This window comes from Mustela erminea, chromosome 11 (genome assembly GCF_009829155.1).
Source record: "Mustela erminea isolate mMusErm1 chromosome 11, mMusErm1.Pri, whole genome shotgun sequence".
NCBI classification, from domain to species: Eukaryota; Metazoa; Chordata; class Mammalia; order Carnivora; family Mustelidae; genus Mustela; species Mustela erminea.
In genome coordinates, this window is record NC_045624.1 from 85,669,840 (window position 1) to 85,692,220 (window position 22,381).

General features: G+C 43.0%; 1 protein-coding gene across 2 annotated transcripts in view; it reads right to left on the minus strand.

Annotated features, from left to right (window-relative positions):
- Positions 1–22,381, minus strand: part of SLC26A5 (solute carrier family 26 member 5) — a 60,731-nt gene that overhangs the window by 16,404 nt on the left and 21,946 nt on the right. Inside the window, exons 3-10 of one of the 2 annotated variants that reach the window (XM_032304171.1) lie at positions 18,861–19,065; positions 16,726–16,865; positions 11,262–11,372; positions 9,981–10,147; positions 9,256–9,420; positions 6,943–7,095; positions 5,630–5,712; positions 511–658 (exon numbers count right to left, since the gene is read on the minus strand). In XM_032304171.1, coding sequence (XP_032160062.1) covers positions 511–658; positions 5,630–5,712; positions 6,943–7,095; positions 9,256–9,420; positions 9,981–10,147; positions 11,262–11,372; positions 16,726–16,865; positions 18,861–19,012 — 1,119 coding nt within the window. In that variant the 5' untranslated portion in view covers positions 19,013–19,065. The remainder of the gene's footprint in view (positions 1–510; positions 659–5,629; positions 5,713–6,942; positions 7,096–9,255; positions 9,421–9,980; positions 10,148–11,261; positions 11,373–16,725; positions 16,866–18,860; positions 19,066–22,381) is intronic. The other variant, XM_032304172.1, reaches the window with a different exon arrangement.

The window sequence follows — 22,381 nt, forward strand, 5'->3', positions numbered from 1 at the left end:
GGGCTTTGTGCTGGGTGTGGAGCCTGCTTAAGATTCTCTCTCTTCCTCTCCCTTTGCTCCTTCTTCCATCCTTCTAAAAAATTTTTTTTAAAAAGAGGTGGCAGAAAACATAATGTGGAGTTTGAGTGACAAATCACATATCCAAGTTTAATGAACCAAGAAAGTCTTCCCAGAAATAGTTCTAGAAAAACATTTGCTTCTCAGGCTGTGAGCTTTCAAAAAAATAGGGATAACATCTGTTGGTGTATGGCAAACTGAAAGCCTCCCATCAAAGACTACCTCTTCCTAGCAGGACCCCTACCTGTGATATGAGGTAGGACAGTACCTCAGTGCTCTGATGATCTAATGCACATAAATAATGAAAAAACTATAGTGTTTAAGAAATACATGTTTCTAATACCTCCAACATCAAATTAGAAGTTCTTCTAACAAGACAGAGAAATTCAAATCGGTTTGCCTTCTGTGATTATACCATAATGAAACACCTGCAGGGAATGAATGATTTTTTACCTGATTGCCATCAACCTGGTAGCCATGTTTATTTGCCAAGGTCTTGGCCATTGAGATGGTCACCGAAAAGCCAACAATGGCTATGGCAATGGCATCCACGTACACGAGGTGGAAGAGGCTGGTGTCCGGGTTGGCAGGAGGCAGTAGCCTGAAAGGTCAAGCTAACTTTAAGCCAAGCATTGTGACCACTGGGAAGAGAACATGCAGCGAGCGGGGGGCATTTCAGAACAGCATCATCTGCAAATGAGGCAATCAACACTTCGATACTTGTTTGCTCTGGTTTGGCAAAAAGGAACACCCTCTTTGACACACGGGGATTCTTTTTAGGTCCCAAGCCTGGAGTACTGGCTTCCTACCTGAGTGGGTTATCAGCAGACATCAGATGCTGTTTTATTTAGAAAAGGAGTAACCCCACACCTCCTGACACCCTGTATAGCAGGTGTAAGTAAGACAGAGAACAGGAAGAAGAGAGGGTCAGCGAAGGGCTCGGATGGCACAAGACATCTGAACCAAAGTCTGAGGGCAGGAAGGGTGTTCAGCAAGGGCTGTCTTAGAGGAGAACTGCTGTCCAGACTGCTCCCCTGTGTTATTTCAAGTATAGACTCTGCTTCCCAGGGTCCCTTTAGGTGAATTTCTAACATGGGAAAGGAACAATAGAAGATGGTACTCTTTGGGTCTCACCTGGTAGTTCTGGAAATCTGGAGGGACCAACGGGGAACCCAGTTTTTGTGGTCCATTCTCATAGTTTGGGACCCTTGCCCTAAAGGAACAGAATAGAGATTCCCTAGAATGGTATGGGGAAAGGGGCACTATGGGTTTTCAAGGGCACTTGATTCAATTCAAGGCATTGGGCTACATAAACGTCAATCAATTTACATACCATATTATTCTTTTTTTACAATAATAACCATTTATTAGGTGCTTCCCCTGTGCTAGGTTCTGTGCTTATTTATCTCTGACAGCCCTGTGAGCCATGTGCCACCATGTTCCCCAGTTTACAGAGGAGGAAAACAAGGGATCGTGAGACTAAGCAACCTGTCCAAGGGCCAATGGTTCAGGTACAAATGGGCACCAGTACAACAGAAAGCATGAGGAAACTGCCTCCCTGGGCCTGTTTCTCCAACTGTGTCATGTCACAGTGACACAGGGGGTGTTTTGAGTTCTGGGGTTAGAGAAAGATAGGGGGAGAAGGGGAAAAAAAAAGAACCTATACTAAGTTAAGCCTACGTCTCGTGCTGTATGCTTGCCATATGTCATCCCATCTGTCCTCACAGCAATCCTCTTTGCTAGGTGCCATTGTTATCTTAATTTATAGGTGAAAAAATGGATACTTGCAGATGTTAAGTTATTTTCTTGAGAAGGAGCAAGGAATCCAGCCCAGGAGGTCTGCCTGCAAAACTTATTGTCTTTCCCTTGTACTTTGTCGCAGAAGTTTAGCTGGGAAGGAAGCCCGAGCAGCAGATTTGGGACCGCAGAAGAACAGGAGAAAAGAGTATATACTGGAATGAGATAAGGAAAGTAAACCAAGAAAGAGGATGTACTGCCATGACTGGCATCTTTAAGAGTCAACTGCCACTTTCTGGACACAGTCCTGTGTGTGTTATTTGTGTGTGTACAGATGAGTGTGGTAGTTTGCATTCAAATATGGCCGCCAACAGTTCCTCCCATGCATGTATGGGCGGCTCCTCCTGCATCTTGGGGAGATCTGATTCCTCTCTGGTGAATCTGGGCTGGTCTTGAGATTTGCTTTAGCCAACTGAATGTGGGCGAGTGAGGCTGTATGAATGCTTTTAGCCACCTTGCATCTTCTGCTTTTCTGTCTTGTTTCCCTGAGTCACTACATAAGAGTCTGGCTCTCCTGTCAGGGTCACCATGTGGGGGGAGAAGATGCCAGCCAGCCCTCCACCCGACGTATCAGACATGGGAGTGAAGCCCACCAGCAACACTCTCAGACATCAGCAGCGGCCTGAGAGGCCCCAAGTGACAGCAAGAGACCACTCAGCTTCCTACCTGGACTGTGGATTGTGAGCAAATAAATGGATGTTCTTGTAAGTTGCTGTTTTGGAGTTACCTGTCCTTTGGCTGTAAGACTCAGAGATAACGGAAATGGTATGATTATTTGTAGATGGATGGTTAGGTAAGCATTATATGTTTCCTGCTTGGTTTTGGGCAAAGTTCCAGAAAGGGGAGCCAGGTTACAGAAAGGTACAATTTTTTTGTTTTGTTTTTGTTTTTTAAAGGATGGCTCTCACACATGGAGGAAAAGCAACATATTTGGGTACAGCGCAATAGGGAAAGGAAGGTACTGGGTAGAAACTGTGGTGAACTGTATGTGAAGTTTTTTTTTTTTTTTTTAATATTTTATTTATTTATTTGACAGAGAGAGAGAGATAGAGATCACAAGTAGGCAGAGAGGCAGGCAGAGAGAGAGGGGGAAGCAGGCTCCCTGCTGAGCAGAGAGCCCGATGCGGGGCTCGATCCCAGGAACCTGAGATCATGACCTGAGCCGAAGGCAGAGGCTTAACCCACTGAGCCACCCAGGCGCCCCTGTATGTGAAGTTTTAAAAGGAGAAATCTAAGTGTAAGGATTCACATTTAATCAAATTATTTGTGATTATTGAATATAACTGTCTTTTGAATCTAGTCAAAGACTAATGCTTGTTTAGCACATGACTAATTGTTAGAGACCCAGGTGTGAGGTAATGGAAACAGCAAGCAACTGAGCGTCGGAAGACTGTATTCTGGGTCCAGGCTGGGACTCACCGGTGAGCCACTAAGCTGCATCCCCATCTCTCAAATGTCACCTTCTCTGATAGCCTACCTCACACAGCAACCCAGCCTGGCCCTATCCCTTGCTGGCTTCCCTCTTCTTCACAGCACTTTTCATTGTTCATTCTCCCCTGTCCCCTCTCCCCCTCCCAACCCCCCACTCCTCTGAGGGCAGATATTTTTTGTTTGCATGGCTGCCTTCGTTTTTAACTGCCACGCTCCATATGCTTACATAAAAGAAACTCCTTATTGTGTAAAATGGAGATAGCATATACGTCAAGAGTGTTACTGTGAGCACCAATGGACATGGCGGGTATAAAAGTATAAGTCCAAATTGAAAAGCAAGTGTTACTACTGGGTTACACTTTTACATGGAATCATAAGTAACACGTTCATGGCAAGGATCCCTTGTTCTGAAGTGGAGTGCATGTTTCTTCCTTCAACACCTGCTCTGGGGTGGGGGGTGACCTCTGGCTTTAAGGGGAACACCTGGCCCTATGTTTCCCAGGAAAATCTTAGGGGCAAGGCTTGATGCCGTAGGTCAGGTTCATCCATGCCCAGCATCTGGGCAAATATCTGATTTTGCTCATCTGGAGAGAGAAAAGAGGGTGGCAAGACGAAGAGACAGTACAAGAGACAGAAAGAGACACACAGAGAGATACAGAGATAGCCAGAGCATGTCAGAGAAGAACAGAATGAGGTGGCTATGAGAGGCTCATAGTTATTCTAGCTTCCTCAATCATAGAGAGAATAGTAAAACATTTTAAAGGTAGAGTTAGAGAAAAGGAGATCAATAAAGAAAAGAGGACTTGAGACTAGAAAATCTGTTGAAATAACACGCCACAGAACGTCCAACTGGCAAGTCTTAAACACTTCCAGGTGATCACTCCCAGCTGTAACTTCGAAGCTGCCCCCAGACAGGAGTGATTGCTGTGCTAACCTGATGGCGGAGGAGACTGAGGCTTTAAGGGATAAGTGCCTTGCCTGAGGTCACACAGATAATAAGCCTCAGGCTAGATCTAGGTATTTTGGCCCTTAATTCCTATGCCATCTGAAGAGATTTTAAAAACCAGCAAGTGCTAAGCAACAGGAAACAAAAGAAAACACTACATACCACTGTTTGTGGGACTGTAAAACGGTGTAACCACTCTGGAAGAAAGTATGGAAGTTCCTCAAAGTGTTAAAAATCGAACTAGCCTACGATCCAGCAATCCCACTTCTGGGTATATATCCAAAAGAATGCAGGCAGGGTCCTGAGGACGTATTTGCACACCCATGTTCACAGTAGTAATATTTACAACAGCTAAGAGGTGGAAACACCCCAGAGGTCCATGGTTGGGTGAATGGATACACAAAACGTGGTGTACAGACATTGGTGACATTTCATTCAACTTGGGAAAGGAAGCACATTCTGTCACTTGCTATAGCACAGACGAAGTTTAAGGATATTATGTTGAATGAAATAAGCCAGTCGCAAAAAGACAGACAGAATTCCACTTATACAAGGTACCATGAGTACTTAAATTTATACAGAGAAAAATAATGGTGGTTGCCAGGGGCTGGGAGGGTGAGCAGAAGGAGAATGGAGAATTCTTGTTTAATGGGTATAGAGTTTCAGATCTGCAAGATGACAAAGTTCTCAGGACCCATTTCACAAAAATACAAATATACTTAACAGACTGAACTCTATTACTTCAAAATTATTAAAATGGTAAATTTTCTGTTATGGGTTTTTTTATAATTAAAAAAATTCCTCCCCCGCTCTCTGCCTGCCTACTTGTGATCTCTCTCTGTCAAATAAATAAATAAAATCTTTAAAAAAAACAATAACACTAAAACCCCCCAAAACTCAAAGCCTCAGCTATTTGATATGTAGGGAAAAGAAAAAGAGATTTTAAGAATACTAAAACAGGAGTTAGAAACAATAGTAATATCATGCTTAGTGAAATAAGTCAAGCAGAGAAAGACAACTATCATATGATCTCCCTGATATGAGGAAGTGGTGATGCAACATGGGGGCTTAAGTGGGTAGGAGAAGAATCAATGAAACAAGATGGGATTGGGAGGGAGACAAACCGTAAGTGACTCTTAATCTCACAAAACAAACTGAGGGTTGCTGGGGGGAGGGGGTTTGGGAGAAGGGGGTGGGATTATGGACATTGGGGAGGGTATGTGCTTTGGTGAGTGCTGAGAAGTGTGTAAACCTGGTGATTCACAGACCTGTACCCCTGGGGATAAAAATATATGTTTATAAAAATAAAAAATTAAATGAAAAAAAAAATAAAAAAGAAACAATAGTAAATCTACTGATTATTCAAGTCACACTGTTAACTTAAAATGGTTTTCCTACCCCAGAGGAAGTGTCCCAACGACATCCACGTTGTACGATTCTTTCAGGTTAAACCCAGCTGAAATGCCAGTCCCCATCACCACCTAGAACAGACACAAATCTGAATGTGCCTTCATAGATGAAAAGTCAACTGCCACCACCATTATCTATTCTCACTTTCAACTTACAGTTTTAAAGAACAGAATTATAGTTAGCCTCTAGCATTTCTAACTGCTCCTGATGGCCCTTCCCCCACAAAATTAGAATGGTTTCTACAGCTGCCTTGTGCCTGGCGTTCTTTCCTCTTAATTTTGTTCTGTTCCCTGCTGAGGTGTCTGGCCGGCTGACTGCAAAGAGAAAGAGCCATAAAACCTTCCAAAAGTTGCCTCTGCCTTTCTAAGATGGCAGGAACAAGGGACGCTGGAGGGTGTATTGTGAGGGGGATGTACCAACGGCATGTCAATCCTTCCACTGACCCGCTGTCCCCACCAGCTGTGGTTCAAGGCCTTGGCTAGCCCCACAGTGGTCTCCCACCTCAGCTACACTCAGGGTCACAGATTGCCTCTGTGCATGAACCTCCCTGGATGGTCAGATTTAGTTGATGTGTAAGTATAGCCCTTACTGACGTGTGATGGAAAAATAACAGAAGGAGAAGCAAGTTCCTTCATCTTGAAGAACTACTGCTATTGAACTTTCTGAGTGGGTCATCCAGGGGAGGAGGGCTGGCCGGGGCAGCGAACCAGTCCTTACAGTAGTGGCAGCTGCAGGAAACCAATGATAAGGTAACATAAGTAATAAACCATTGTGGTCATTTAAGAACATAATAGAATATACAGTAGTTCATGGCATGTGCATTATTTTTACAATAGTTCCTAAGTCGTGAGATGTTACTATGTATTAACTGCTTAATGCATTAACTACTTAATACTGTTAGGTATTTCTTTTGGCTTTGAAGAGCCAGGAACCAACCAAGAAAGTCTGGGAACTTGTCTCTTGATCTCTTAAAAATGGAAATAGCCTCGTTTTTTTAGGTTATTAATGTTGTAGGTGCTCATTATAAAATAATTAGACAATAAAAATTTTGAGGAAGAATAGTCTCCCATAATCTCAAAGATAATTCCTATTACAATTTTTGTGGATGGCCTTTGCCTGGATTTTAAAAATCATCTCTGTCCACATTTTTCTTTTAGCGTATTTGTGAAGGTTTCCCTTGACACATTCTAACCTTCTCTTGACAGAACTGGGAGAAAAAACGTAGCACTCCCTGTTCCTGCCCTGTCCAAATCCCTCACCAAGACAGCCAGGTGTTTGTGGCAAAAGTTGACTTGACTTACCGCAAAGAACTCTAAAGGAATGGGTGCCGGCAATTTCTCTTTAAATCTCTCATTAAACTCCTTGCCACCCAACAGCAAACCAAAAACCATCAGCCCGACGCCTAGAGAACACACGTTGAGGTTTTTAACATTCTGCAACACAGCAACTGTACTCTGTAACACAGTGAACACTGGAGGTTACATCAAGCAATAGCCCCTGGACAGACAGACACACTAGTGTGCTAATCCACCCCGGCCATCCCATCAACTTGTATTTCTAGTGAAAAGTTCCCAGACTGAAATCTCTCTCTCCCACCGATTAGGAGGCATTTTTACCCAGTCATACAACTTTATAGTTTTAATTCTTTTTTCTTTTTCTTTTTTTAGAGAGAGAGCACCAATGAGCGAGGAGGGGTGGGGGAGAGGGAGACAGAGAATCCCAAGCAGATTCTGTGCTGGGTTCGATCTCATGATACTGAGACCATGACCTGACCTGAAATCAAGAAAGAGTCAGACACTTAACTGACAGAGCCACCCAGGTGCCCCTGTAGTTGTAACTGTTATCCAACAATCTTATATTACAATGTTCTGAGATCTGGTAATGGCTCAATGTAGTTTTATCATGTTCAGAAAAGTACCCCTTAAGCTGAGTCCCGAGCATGAGGAACGATTAGGAGTTGATATCAGCAAAATAATGCAAAGGTAAATATACAGAAAAGCTTTTTGGGGGTGAAAGAGGGAGAAAGAAGTCATGGGTAGCAGGTGAAAAAGCGAACAGCTCTACTTCAAAGGCAAGAGCGTGCTGAAGTCTGGGTGAAGCCCAGGAGAGTTAGAAAAGAAAGTCTCCAGGGCGTCCGGGTGGCTCAATCAGTCAAGTGTCTGCCTTCAGCTCAGGTCATGATCTCAGGGTCCTGGGAGTGAGTCCCACGTCAGGCTCCCTGCTCAGCAGGGAGTCTCTTCTCCCCCCCGCCCCTCCCCACTGCTCATATTCTCACACACTTGTGTGTGTTCTCTCCCTATCACAAAAACAAATAAAATCTTAAAAAAAAAGAAAAGAAAAGAAAGTCTCCTACTTTTATCTTAGGGTTGCAGCCTCAGCACTCCAAATGTGGTCAGTACTCATGTGGCCCCTGGACAGTGGGCTACACTGAGCTCAGGCTACACACCTTTGCCTGTCCATGCCTAGAACACACTCAGGGGCTTATCTGTTCTATTTCCTTTGTGACAAGGCACAGAGAGACATCTCCGTGTAGGAAGCTACTATGGGAAACAAAGAATTTAGTTATTTAGGGCATGTTCCTACAGTTTGATCCCATTCTCAGCCATCAAGGACTCAGTGTAAATGTCACTTCCTTATAGTGACTTTCTCAGCTCCCTAATCGAAAGCTCTCCCTATTCAACTTCCACAGCTGCCTGTACCTTTCCTCCATAGCATGTAACACGGTTTGCAATTAATTACATATTTGCCAATTAATGGTTTAATATCTGCCTTCCCATGGGACCTGGGGTCCACAAGGGCAAGGGCCGTATCTGCTCACTCACTGTGCCCAGCGTGGTGAATGGCACACAAACACCTGCAAAGGCCATCGGTTCTTCTGCCCAACACTAGCTTTAGCAGCATCTCAGAACTTTTGATATGAAGCATTTGACTGTCATTTGATTTTAATTATTTCATAACTTCTTCTTTATCTGTGGAATATTTAGAACTAGGTTTTTTGTTTTCCACATGTATGGGGGTTTTAAAGCTATATTTAGTTATCGGTTGTTAATTCTACTACATTGTGTGAAGAAATAAGGAATTTTTAGAATCTGTGATCAGTTTTAACATCATCAGTTCTTATCATTGTTCCCTATGTGCCTGCAAATAATTTATATTTTCTCTGATTCGGGTGCAAGGGTCGACATAGACTTTATTAGATTCAATGGGTAATTGTGTTGGTTAAATCTTTTATAGATATACTTTTTTATTTTGGGGGGCCTGCTTGAGTAAGCAGTTTTAGAGACAGGTGTGTTCTCCTGTGATGCCTTTAAATTATGTCAGTTCCCAAAGAGAACATAATTTGGTCTAAAGAAAAAGCAGTCTCTTCAGCTAATTGGGTGAAGGTGAGGTCACCAAATAAAGGTCTGATACAAAATTCCTTGTGAGGTATCGCCTATTAATAAAACAGGACTTTAAGGTTCAATTCCCCTTGTAGGGTTCTCAGAAAAGTCTTAGAATAATGAGATCTTTTCCATTTTAATTCTTAGAAAAGTGAGTCTTAAAGGTACAGAAGAGAAGAGAGGAAAATAAGAAGGCAGAATGAGTACCAGGAAGTCAGGAAGCAGCTTACTTACATACACCACTGAAAAGATCCCACTGTACCGCTTTGTTTTCACTCCAAACAGGTACTTCAACATGGAGGTGAAGACGTGCACAGCTGCCGCTGTGGTAAAGCCCCGGACCAGGGGCTCGGTGAGATAGATGGCCACAAATCCGAACCTACAGACACCTAGGCAAAACTTTTTTTTTTTAAATGACAAAGAAACAAAGAAGTCACGTGACAGAGCAGGAGGTGAAAAACCAACAGAAAACACACAAAAGTTGTTTCCAGACCACTTTCTAACACTACAGTCTTGCCTCTGCAGCAGTTAAGCAGGTCACAGGTGAAACACGGGTTAGAGAAAACAATGGAAGTTTGGGGGCCGCTTGGAGCCTCATGGAGCACGGGGCACACTTGTACTTTCCCTGTTCCTCAGAACTGGGCGCAAGCTGAGTCAATGTCACCTCCTCTTCCCTCCAAGTGGGTAAGAGAGGCCTTCTTCGCATTACTAATCAAATCTGCTTTAAACTTTTCTTGCTTTTGGAATCTCTAAAGGGCCCAGCTGAGGCTTGCTAGCTCCTAATAAATACGCACTTCAGGAAGGTGTGCAGCGGGACTGGTGTTCCTGGGTGCGCTGAACCCTGAGCCCTGGACCTCTGCCGGCTGGACCCTGCCCACCATGTAGACCAGCCACGAAGGCTCAATAGAGATTTATGAAATGGACAAATGAGAGCTCACTTCTCCATCTGTGAATATTACCTGGATGATTCCCGAAAGTAAGGTCACAGACATGGCGACTTTCACCCTCAAGGCATCTCTTGCTTCCGTGCCGTTGGTTGCATTTACTCCTCCTGGGATGACGATATCATCTGGTACTAATCGGACTGCCACGCCGCCAATCATCAGGCTAATCACAGCAAATGGACCTGAAATAATGAAGCATTAGTTGAGGCAATCATTTCCAGCGAATCTCCCGTGGTTGTTGCCGGTTTTCAAGGAGTCACAGGTGAGGTTGATAAAATTGCCCTGCTCTCTGTCAGCCTTCTGCCCCTGGGTTATGTGTGAGCTGTGTATGTACAGATTGTATTCTCTAAAAATGGCCACGATAATACCTTCCATCCCATGGACTCTTCTAGGACCTGGACATCCGCCCATGGAGAGGTAGTCTGATTCCTCTCTCCTTGAATCTGGGTGGGCTTGTGACATGCTAGTCACCCAAAGAATGCAGCAAAAGTGATACCACGTGGCTTCTGAGACTACATGACAAAGGGTGAAGGTGGCTTCCATCTGACAGATGCAACACTTGCGTGTACTGTGGCTGAGTGTGAGCAAGCCCAATTAGGACCCAGTGGAGAGAAGGATGGAGGGGAAGGAGGGGAGAGAGAGAGTAGCTGCTCCAGCTCCCCCTCTGACTCTCAACTACCTGACAAAGCCTGAGCAAGAATGGCTCAAGTTGAGCGCTTCCCAAATCCTGACCCACAGGAACTGTGCGAAGTAACCAAGCAAACATCTGAAGCTGCAACGTTTGGGGGGTATGCGTTACCCAGCACCAGACATCGGAAACCGTGTCTGTATGTGTTGGTGGCAGCCTCGTGCGGCACCAAGGCTATAATGAAGTCCATGTAAGGCTCACCCTAAATACACCGGGAAAAAGTCATGTATAACTCAGAGCCTCAAACAGGATGAAAATGCGACACATGCATAGTAACTAGGAACATGCAGTAACACTAATAAAAGAAAAGAAAAACCAGATACAAGCAAACCATATTATGAACTAAAGTACTTCTTTCCCAGATTTCAACAATTGCTCTTTTTACACAAGAAAAATGGTCCCTCCCCTCCGTTATGCCAAGATTATAAGAAAGCTATTCATTCTGGAAATCTGGGGGGAGTCTATTTTTATAAAGCCCCTAGTGGGTGTCCAGTAAAAAGTATTGAGGAAGCGGATGTTCTGGTAACAGACATGCGATCTCTTTGGCACACTGCAAAGTTCGGAAATCCAAAAGGAATGGCACTAAAACATCAGCTCTAAGCTTTTACCTATGGATACGTGTCTGGAGGTTCCAAAAAAACAATACATGATAACAGGATAAAATGAAGAGTACAGGCCAAACACGGGAGGCACAGCAGCCAGCATTGCAAAGGCTAACCCTGTGGGATGGAAACCAGCAGAAATGGAGAGATCGTTAGAAAGCGGAGGGTTCTATGTGCTCATCTTTTGGTGCTTTAGGGGAAGCAGTGAGAGCCAAGTTAAACAGATGGGTCTTAACCTGCCCACCCTTGCATCCCAATCCTAAACTCAGGCTGAGACCATTCTCCCTGTCATCTCCTCTTTGCCAAAGGGTGGACTTTTTTCTTTTTTCCTGTTTTACTCTTTCCCAACCTAAATAAGGGCAGAAAGTCCTACTCGATTGGTGTAGCTATAATCTTTGTTGAAGGCAAAATGCCGGCTATTTCTCTAACGGGGTGTTTTTGTGGGTTTGTTGGGGATCCCTATTCAATAAGGAACTCCCAGTTTCCAGTTCCTACACCTCTTCCAGGTTCCCTCCACGGACATACGCTCCTCTCCTCCGTAGGCAGTCCTCTTGGACAGGTACCTTTCAAATGAGCCGAGCTTTGTTACCTTCCAGAGCACTCATTTATCTGATGGGAAAGCTTGGCACCTTTACCCCGAGAAACTTCGGAAGTTCAGGCCACGCTCACTGGAGGGCTTTCCATTCTGCCTGTGTAGGTGGGCAGTTTACACCCTTTTATTTGTGAATTTTTTTTCTTGCAAGAATTAGTCAGCAACAATTCCCCAAAACTCCAGAGGACATGTGTCTAGCCCTCTGAATGGTTCTCTTGGAGTCACTTCTACCTTGACTTTAAGTGGAGGGGACATGTATAGTGCTTTCTCCTCTCTCTAGAAAATTCTCACTCCAAATTTACTGTCATCTCCCTGGTCCCCAAATACATCCGGTTGAAGTGATGCACTAAAGACATGGTTTGGTGTTGTTCACTCATAGTTTTGCACAGATAGTCTGGCATCCTCTTCAGAAGGTGGAGACAATAAACACCCTTGTTCTCGGCTCAGGGGGCTCAGCTGGGACAACTAGAAAATTCACTTAATGTGTTGTCATGTTGTGAAGAAAAAAATTTTAGCCACAGAACAGTGGGGAAGCATCCCTAGTTCATATATAATAATATGGTCATTTTCATGGTTTTCTTTTAAATTTCTATTTTTAAATTTTTATTTAAAAGGAATCAATGCATGCCCATAGTTTAAAAAGTCAAACAGTACTTTAAAAAAAGCTCCAAAGAAAAGTGCGCTCTCTCCTGCCTTACCCCCAGGTTCTGCTCCCCAAAGGCACTCACCTCCAACTTGTTCAGCTGTTTTTCTACCATTTATCTCTAAATCAACAGTTCTCAACCGAGAGGATTTTTCCCCCTAACCCCGCCCCAGGGACATCTGGCAATGTCAGGAGACATTTTTTTTTTTAATTTATTTATTTTCAGAATAACAGTATCATTATTTGGAGACATTTTTTATTATCCTGACTGTCTGAGGATGGGAGCTGTCCTGGCAGGGTGCAGGGCTGAGAAACCCTGCTCTAAATAATGTGTTGGCATTATTATTCTGTTTATCAGTTTCAGATGTTAAATAGCTACTGAGTTCCTATTTTCTCAGCTTCCACTTAGTTATATCATACTTATGTAACTTTTTTTCCCCTAAGAGGTTTTGAGATCTTTTCTTTATCCCTGGCATTCTGATATTTTATTATGGTGTGCCTCTTTTTTATTTCTTCTGCTGGGTACTTTGTCGCTTCTTGCAGTCTGAAAACTCATGTATTTCAATTCTGAAAATATTCTTTAATAGTCTCTTCCCTTTAGTTTAACTCCATCTTTCTAGAACTGCAAGTAGATACACAACAGAACACCAGGACTGATCGTCTGGTGTCCCCGTCTCACCTTTCTTACTGCTCACGTACTCACCTATTTCTTCCATTTCCGGATTTCCTCTAGCTTCCAACCCTGTGATGGAGTGTTTTGTTCCAGCTATCATATTTTTAATTTCTATGAGCTTTTTCTTGTTCTCTGAAGGCTCCTTTTAAAATTGCATCTCAGGGCACCTGGGTGGCTCAGTGGGCTCCTCTGCATCTGCCCTTTCTCCTGCTCACACACTCTCTCCAAGTAAATAAAGTCTTTAAAATCACATCCTGGGGGTGCCTGGGTGGCTCAGTGGGTTAAGCCGCTGCCTTCGGCTCAGGTCATGATCTCAGGGTCCTGGGATCGAGTCCCGCATCGGGCTCTCTGCTCAGCAGGGGGCCTGCTTCTCTCTCTCTCCCTCTCTCTCTCTCTCTCTCTCTCTCCCTCTGCCTGCCTCTCCGTCTACTTGTGATCTCTCTCTGTCAAATAAATAAATAAAATCTTTAAAAAAAATAAAAAAATAAAAAAAATAAAATCACATCCTGTTCTTATCTCACGGATTCAATATGTTTTCATAACCTGCTGAGAATATTACAGAGCAAACAGATTTTATTTTGCCCTCTCCATTATTTATATGCCCAACGAGGTCCTTCTTTCTATTTGGTTTTTTTCTTCCTTGAAGGTTCGTGTGCATCAGCCTCTTTATTTACTGATGAACTCTACTATATGGCAACTGGGGGACCAGCCAGTATCTTGGTTGGGGAACCCCGCAGTTGTCACTTTGGCGTTTTTTCTCTAGGGGTGGGTTGTCATTTGCCTTGGGCTATAAGTTCTTGCAGGCTCTTTGGAGATGTGCAGGGCAAGGAAGAGCCCTTGTTAGTTAGTGCACAGGTCAACATGCAGACTTCATTGCTCCTGACGTCTTTCACTGTTTTCACTGCCATCCACTGAATGGTGTCAGTGGGGACTTGGGTGTCCAGTACTTGCTACTTATTATACAGAGTTTCAACCAATCCTCTCGCTTCTAGCCATCTGCCTGACTCTCACTTTTGACAATCCTTGGAGCCGCCAATTTCCCAACGTTTCCACAAGGCAGACACTCAAATACCCGCTTTCCCCACTCTGATAATTCAGTTGTTACTCATCCATCACTTGCCATTTTTTTTTCCTACTCCGCGGTGTGTGCTCTCCCATTTTCTTGTCCTTGCTAGTTTACACCATTTTCTTCTCTATTACCGTCATTTTATAGCGATTTTAAATAAATTAGAGAATTCAACTAAAATTCATGAATCTATTAATTCAATGCTTAAAAAAGTCTTTTTACTAATAATTTACCAACCACAAGAAATCAATTTACTATCTCTTGGATCTCTGTCTTTGCTACATTTTGTTTTTCCTATTTATCTATCTTCATTGACTAGTGATGGGCAGAAAAATGCCTTTTTCATATGAATTTGATTGTGGGATGACTTACACCTGTTAGTGTTCAACCTACTGGATCACTCCTTCCTCCTTTCTGTAATACCACAGGTTCCTGGTTATCCTTCCCCCTTTCCAGATGCTTCTTTTTCGGTCTCTTCTGCTGGTTCCTCCTTCTTTATTTGGTCTTTAATGTTGGGCAAAGCTTGATCCTGGCTCTCTTTCGCACCTTCCATGCCTTAAATGTTCCCGTATGTCAAAGATCCCCACACTGACATCTCTAGCCCACAGCTCTCTTTAGCCCATCATATTTTAAGTATAAACATGCGATCTCCATTTGTCTATTTCACAAGAATTTCAAATTTAACATGTTCAAACTTAGCCTTCAAAGCCATTCCTCCTGTAGTCTTTATTATGTCTGCAACTGACACCTCCAACCCTTGGAGGTGAGAACCAGAAATCCGAGAGTCATTCTTGACCATCCTCCCTCCTCCGTGTCCCCACGTCCAACTCATCAGCCCAGAAACCTTAAAACAGGTCTCAACATGCCTTTCTTCCCCATTCCCCCCTTAATCAATCCAACAGCCAATATGGCTGATTTCACCATAAAATATAGTGTGCATCTTTATAACTCTTTCCCTTTCTGCCACCACCACCCTAGTTCAAGACGGAAGATGGCTAACAGGTCAAACATAAATCTGTGGAATGGCATTTTAACCCAATTAGGCACGCACCTGTGGATTTCGGTGAGGTATTAGTTTACACAGGTTCAGTGGAGTTGCTCCCTGCCGCTTTTTCTGTCCCACTTGACTCATTGACGGTTTCACTTGTTTCCCATTTCAGAGGCTGAACCTCTGGGTGTCCCCCTCTGTCCCCACCTCTTCTGTGCCCTTGGGGTGTTGGTGCCAAAATGGATGGGAAAAACCATCCTAAACCCGGTATAAGGCTTTTGTTTAAAAGATCTGGTAAATCAGTCACTTGGAAAATTAAAAATGCAGTTAATTGATTATGAGGGAAAGTGATTTTTTTTTAAACAAATTGATCATTTTGTAATTAATTTTTAGGAAACTGGAGAACGGAACAGATTCTTGCCCTACTGATCTAGAGGCTGTTCAAGCCATTATCACCTTTTCCCTATAATGAGTCCTGTCACCTCTAATTGGTCTCCCTGCTTGTATTCTGGTAGCCCTCCCACCAAGCCCTCCCACCCCACCCCACCTCCCAACAGCAGTCCTGGCGACCTCTTAGAGAGAAAGAAATCCTGAATGAAAGCATGGTGATAGCTTTCAGTGCACTCAGAGTGGAATAAAAAAAGTGGCCAACAAGGCTCTGTAGACCTAGCACTGCCCACCTTGCTGGCCAACGGCCCCTAACCTGCGTGGCAAGTTGCTTCTCTGTGAATTTTTCAAACTATGTCTTTAAATATGAACTATTTTCCTGCTAAGTGTCTTCACACACATGCTATGCCCTCTGCCTCAGTTGTGCTTCCTCTCGTTCCTTACCTGCCCCCGCTCATCCTTCAGGGCTCAGCTCAAATCTCTCTTAGAAGTTTCTGTGACATATCTATTTAAGTTTGGTTCCCCTATTATTATCTTCTGGTAATCTGTATTTTCCTTCATTGTGTTTGACATTGTTTGTAGTTAAATGTAGTTAAATACAGTTAAATGTGCTTTTATTTGCTTCATACCTTTCTGCTTGATTGGATAGTTAATTCCATAAGGATAGGGAGGGCTGGGCAGATGCTTGATAAACATGTATGAACAGATGAATAAATGAATGAGCATTTTCTTAAATTCTTATATCACACATAAAATCACACATATGTAGAGGAATTCAACATATCCTTGTCCATTGTAATTAGAGTATGGACTTAACAATGACAACACATTCATTAAGTGACTGATTAACTTAGCAAGAAGTTAGGCCATGCCCAGCCAGTTCCTAGAAATATAGTGATCTACAAACTAATATCATCATAGTCTACTACTGCTGTCTCTGGGCTTTTTAAGGGTCAAATGTTTCTGAAGCATTCCTTTAGATTGGTAAAGGTTACTAGCATGATATGATAAAAAGTATGAATTTGCAACCATGATGAAAGAAAACAGGAAAAAAGGTCAACAACTGCTTGAAGAGATGGTGGCAAGGGAAACAACACAAAGAAATATATAGACCTACTAACCTTGAGGAAGCTGAAGGACCCCCGTGCTTATGCCTGAGACCAGGTCACCCAACACATACTCTTTGAACTTATATGCTGGTAACCATTTTGTTATGGGCAGGAACATATAAATGATATTTCGTATCTTCTTAGGAGTACATCTGGGAGGACAAAAACAAAACAAAACAAAACAAAACCCCCAGAGATCAAATGAGGAACACTTCTATAGAATTCACACCAAGGCATTTTCCCTTCCCTATATCCTGGAGCAATACGTACAAATTCACATTCTGTGCTAAGAACAATCTCTCCACTCTGCAGAGATCAGAAACAGGAAGATCTCTGCTTGTAACCACCCCTCCTTTTTTTTTTTTTTAAATGGCAATACCTGAACTGGCTCCATAATGATGCTCTACAATTCACCATGAAAGATAAGAAAAATTTAGCTTCAAAATAATTGAGATATCCTGGAGGTTATTATTTTAGCAGATGAAATCCCAATGTGCTTTCTATGTTGGTGTACAAACAAAGTGGGGGAATTACTTACTCACTTAGTAAGTTTGTGAATGTGGAACCACTGACCAGCATGCCCATTTAGTCTTCCCTGTCCTTATAAAATGAAGGAAATTTATATAAGTACTTGAGCTTTATGGATATGTATTCAATGCTTTAGGGTCTTTGATTAGGTAAACTCAAAACACCATTTGTTGAGGCTCCTGGGTGGCTCAGTTAGTTAAGCTACTGTCTTCGGCTCAGATCGTGATCCCAGAGTCCTGGGATCGCATCCGGCCACGGGCTCCCAGCTCCATAGGGAGTCTGCTTCTCCCTTTAACCTTCAACCCTCTCACATTCTCTCTCCCTCTCTCTCTCAAATAAAAATAAATAAAATCTTAAAAAAACAAACAAACAAACGAGACACCATTTGTCACTGGTGTCCAGTAGTGGATTCTGTGTCTGGTTGTCTTATTAGGTGGAACATCATGCTAATAGAACCCAGGCCTTGCATTTAATCCCCATGTAGTTCAATTAATTTTGATATGTAGACTATGTTCTGGGCCCTGGCCAGTCCTTTGCCAGTCTATGTCAGTCATCAGAGACGTTACTGAATAAGAGATGGACCGATGGGTTCCATCACCACCAGGATAGCCCCAAGTTCTCTGGGTGACAAGGAAGCAATTTGTTCTATTCAAAAGACAATGCATTCTTGCAGTATGCACGGTACTTTATATCATGTCTTTACAAAAGTATCTGATCATCAGCTGAAGAAAGATATTGGAAGCAGATCTGGGTCAACTGTGGCAAAAGCCATGAATCTCAGTGAAACAAATCAGATTAGATGTATCTCCTTGTTTAGAAAATTAAGATATTAATAATAGCTACACTTGTGTACTGCTTGCCACATGCCTTGGACTTTGCATATATTAATAGATTTTAACCCCCAGTAACTCTATGATGTAAGTACCACGACTATCCCCATTTTATAGAGCAGGAAACACAAGCAAATGGTTGGCAGGTGGTTGGGACTAGGGTTAAAACTCAGTTTGACTCCGGTGAATAGATTTTAAAACTCTCCTGATGATCACACCTAGAGCAGAGGGTTCCTATGAAGCTAGGTGAACAAAGACCGTGGACATGTGGTCCCAAGGGTCCAGAGGCAGCAGTCCAACCTGATCCTGGGAGCTCTCAAGAGACACGTTGGCACACACGTATTACCATTCCCAGGCCTGCGAATGGCTATGTCAACACCTCCAAAGCGAAGAGTCCTAGGACACTGAGTGTCCCTGACAGCCTGAATTGGGACTTAAATTCAGGATGCTGCCAAATGGGGTAGAAGTCAGGGTGGAAAAAAAGACAGAGTGGTTGAACATTCCTGAGAGACGAAGGGAAGAGATGGGTATTTCGAAGGTGGTGGAGTTAAGGAAAGCAGGGTGTTTAGATAAACTGTTAAATGGAGGCAAGTATAATCAGAATTTAATAAATAGGGTGAAATATATAATGAAGCCGGGATTCAATCAAGTACCCATCCTTGAGTTACCATGTGGACAGTCTGCAAATCCTAAGTGCTATTTTTTTTTCCCCACCGCACCAGATATTCTTGATACCTCGCTTCTGTCATAACTGAATGATGGAAAGAAGTTGGTTAAAACACAACATACGTGAACGCCTGTTTCAGCTTATCCCCGATGGAATCCGAAATCTTGTCCTTCTTGTGCAGTCTTTCCTGGAGGACTGGGTGACTAAAGATAGGCCTTTCCACATAGTACCTCTGGCTTGCTGCGAGGATTTCATTTTCTTCAGCATGATCCATAGTACTGGGAGATGATGCATCAACAGCAGGAGACAAGCATTTCCTGAGTGTCACTAAAGGAGAAAACAAAGAGCCTACTTCAGATGCCAAAACCTGACAGATTCCTAAGCATCTCTTCTTTGGGGAACTGTGAGTTTCTTGAAGGACTTCTCCATCCCTGGACGTCCCAGAGCACCTGTCATACAGCTCAGTAGCTAGCTACCACTAATAAATCAAATGAAGTTAAAGTCAATTGAAAAAAAAAAAAAAACACCACTTGTGACTTCTTTCCTCCCACGGCAATAAGTGGTAATGTGCGTGCTTTTAACAATACTCGCATTAAATTCAGTGGCTAAATTCTGCAGGCAGCTGGCTTTCAGTCCATATGAGGGGAATAGTGACTCGGGCTGACACTGACCATTTACATGTCAAGGAATCAGGACAAGGGGCAAGATCAGTCCTTAAACAGACCCCAAGTTTCCTGAAGGTATATTATCCTCCTCTCCAATGCCATACTCACATTTGACTACTCAAATTATTCCACGGTTCAGAACATCTCCAGGAGGAAAATTCCCGATGACCAGTGAAAGGTCAAAAGTTGAAAATGTCAGTGCAATATTAAAATACACATGTATATATATGCTGCATAGTAAATACTATTAATATAAGTAAATGATCAAGGAATAAAAACCCAGTACATTTGTGCACATGAAAATGTGTGCAAAGATGTTCACTATGGCTTTATTACATTGCAAAATTGGGGGGAAAAAAACCCTCAAATGTCTACCTGTACACAATAAAAAATAAATTTTGATAGAGTGATATATTGCATGCTATAAAGTAGGTTTTTAATTTAAAGATGTTATTTATTTGACAGAGAGAGAGACAGCGAGAGAGGGAACACAAGTAGGGGAGAAGCAGAAGAAGCAGGCTTCCCACTGAGCAGGGAGCCTGATGCAGGGCTCGATCCCAGGACCCTGGGATCATGACCTGAGCCAAAGGCAGACACTTAACGACTGAGCCACACAGCTGCCCCTATAAAGAAGTTTTAAAAAGCAACCTAAATCTACTTGTGTCATCATCAGTAAATCTCAAAAACTTAATTTTCAATAAAAATGCAAGGCTCAGATGGATACTTCAAGGATGCAGTAATTTAAACAAAGCTTAAAAATGTATAAAGCAATGCTATATGTTCTTTATGACACATATATGTAATAAATCTATAAAACCATGAATGATAATGAGAAACACTGGATCAGGGTGGTGGTTCCTTCAGAAAGAAGGCGAATCAGACCGAGAGGAGACAAGCTTTAACTTACAATATCTACAATGTTTTAGTTTGTAAAAACTGGTGCAAATAGAGAAAAAAGATTAGACCTGATTAAGCTTTGCAGTAAGTGAATGGGAGTTGGTTACATGATTCTTTGTATTTGTCTGTGTATTTGAACTATAGACCTTATAATAAAAATTCAGTGCACGACAACTACAGCCAGTGTTCTCACCTGAAGGAAGGTAAGAGCAGAGGAGATGGCGGCTAGCTGAGCTAATAAGTGTCTGCGTGGGAACCAGAGGGATGTGGGAGATTACTGACGTTGCTCCATGTAATCCCTGCGGGGTGAAAAGTTCCTCACCAAACTGAAATTACACTCACAGCGAACTCAGGGTCGTGTGATCAACCAGACACAACACACAAAAACAAGTGCCTATGTCCCAGGAGGTTAAAAATTCCAGTGTATAGAATAAAAAGGAAGCCTAACCATAAATCCAGGCAAGTACCAAGAAGGAAGATATGAGCAGATTAGTCTGGAGAAAGAGGATTTTACAGCAGCATCTGACAAATAGAGATCACATGTCTTGTATTTCCTTTTATTTCTTTTAAAGATTTTATTTATTTGACAGAGATCACAAGCGGGCAGAGAGGCGGGCAGAGAGAGAGGGGGAAGTGGGCTCCCTGCTGAGCAGAGAACCCAATGCCGGGCTTGATCCCAGGACCCTGAGACCATGACCTGAGCCGAAGGCAGAGGTTTAACCCACTGAGCCACCCAGGCACCCTGTTATGTCTTCAGTTTTAGACTAGCAAGGCTGGTTACCCATCTCTCAGCTAACTTTTTATGGCCAGTCTAAGAACTCACCATAATACCCAAGAACAACAGGCTGATGTATGTGAGTGGAGTCTGACCATACATAGGGCAAGGCGACCTGCCTGCCTTCCACCTGCCCCAATTCTTCCAGAACATTACACAACAGTGTTGTAGAACCACCCATATTTCAGGCAACATACCATGCATGCTGCTTTAAGCCGTGGTGTCCATGCCTACAGTTTCATTCACTCTGATAAGAAATGCTATTTCCCCCTCACTCTTCCTTCCATTCTCTCTATACCCCTGATTATTATATCTTTCAAAAGCCTGGTTTTGTCTCCTGTTTCTCTAATCCCCTAAGGACTGGGTCTATACTTACTACCTAGGTAATTTCACATTTTTCCTCCCACTGATGGTAATTATTGGTCTCTTCTAGACTGTGATTCCTGAGGTCATACCATACCCTGAGCTTTAAGGACCTAGCTCAGTCCCTGTCTCTTAGTTGGCAATCAGTATTTGATGAATGAATGATATCTTTGGGTTGGAGCTCATGACTGTTCTGTAGCTCATGCTTCCTCTCTGGTTTTTATAGGATAGGAGAGTAAGCCTGCTTTAAAATGTATTGTTATTCATTTCCTCTGTACATCTCCTTGGTCTTTTTTATTTTATTTTATTTTATTTTAAAGATTTTATTTATTTATTTGACAGAGAGAAATCACAAGTAGTCAGAGAGGCAGGCATAGAGAGAGAGAGAGGGAAGCAGGCTCCCTGCTGAGCAAAGAGCCCGATGCGGGACTCGATCCCAGGACCCTGAGATCATGACCTGAGCCGAAGGCAGCGGCTTAACCCACTGAGCCACCCAGGCGCCCTCTCCTTGGTCTTCTAATGTCCTATTTCAGAAAGGTTGTATCTTCCTTCATAGAGTCACTTAAAGAGAAAAGGATAAGTAGATCTGAGGGAGGCCTAATAAGAGTCAGATTTTCTTTTATTCCCTGTTGCAAAAACCCAGTTTTGCCATTGATGTCATGTTCCCCAACATCAATTGCCCAGACATCAATGGGATGGATTGTGATGTTGTGTCATCTACAATCGGTGGGGCCAAACCTGGCCACTTGGCACAGTGGCCTGGAGAGCGTATAAAGCACTGATGTCAGGGCCTCACTTTGAACCTCCTGAAATAGCATTTCCAGGGGCGGGGTCTGGACAGTGTTCATTCGGTTCATGTGGGTGTGGGCATGCGTTGCTGTATGCACATGGGACGGCCTTCTCTAAAGGGTTGGGAGCAACAGAAAAGGTGTTTACATTGAAA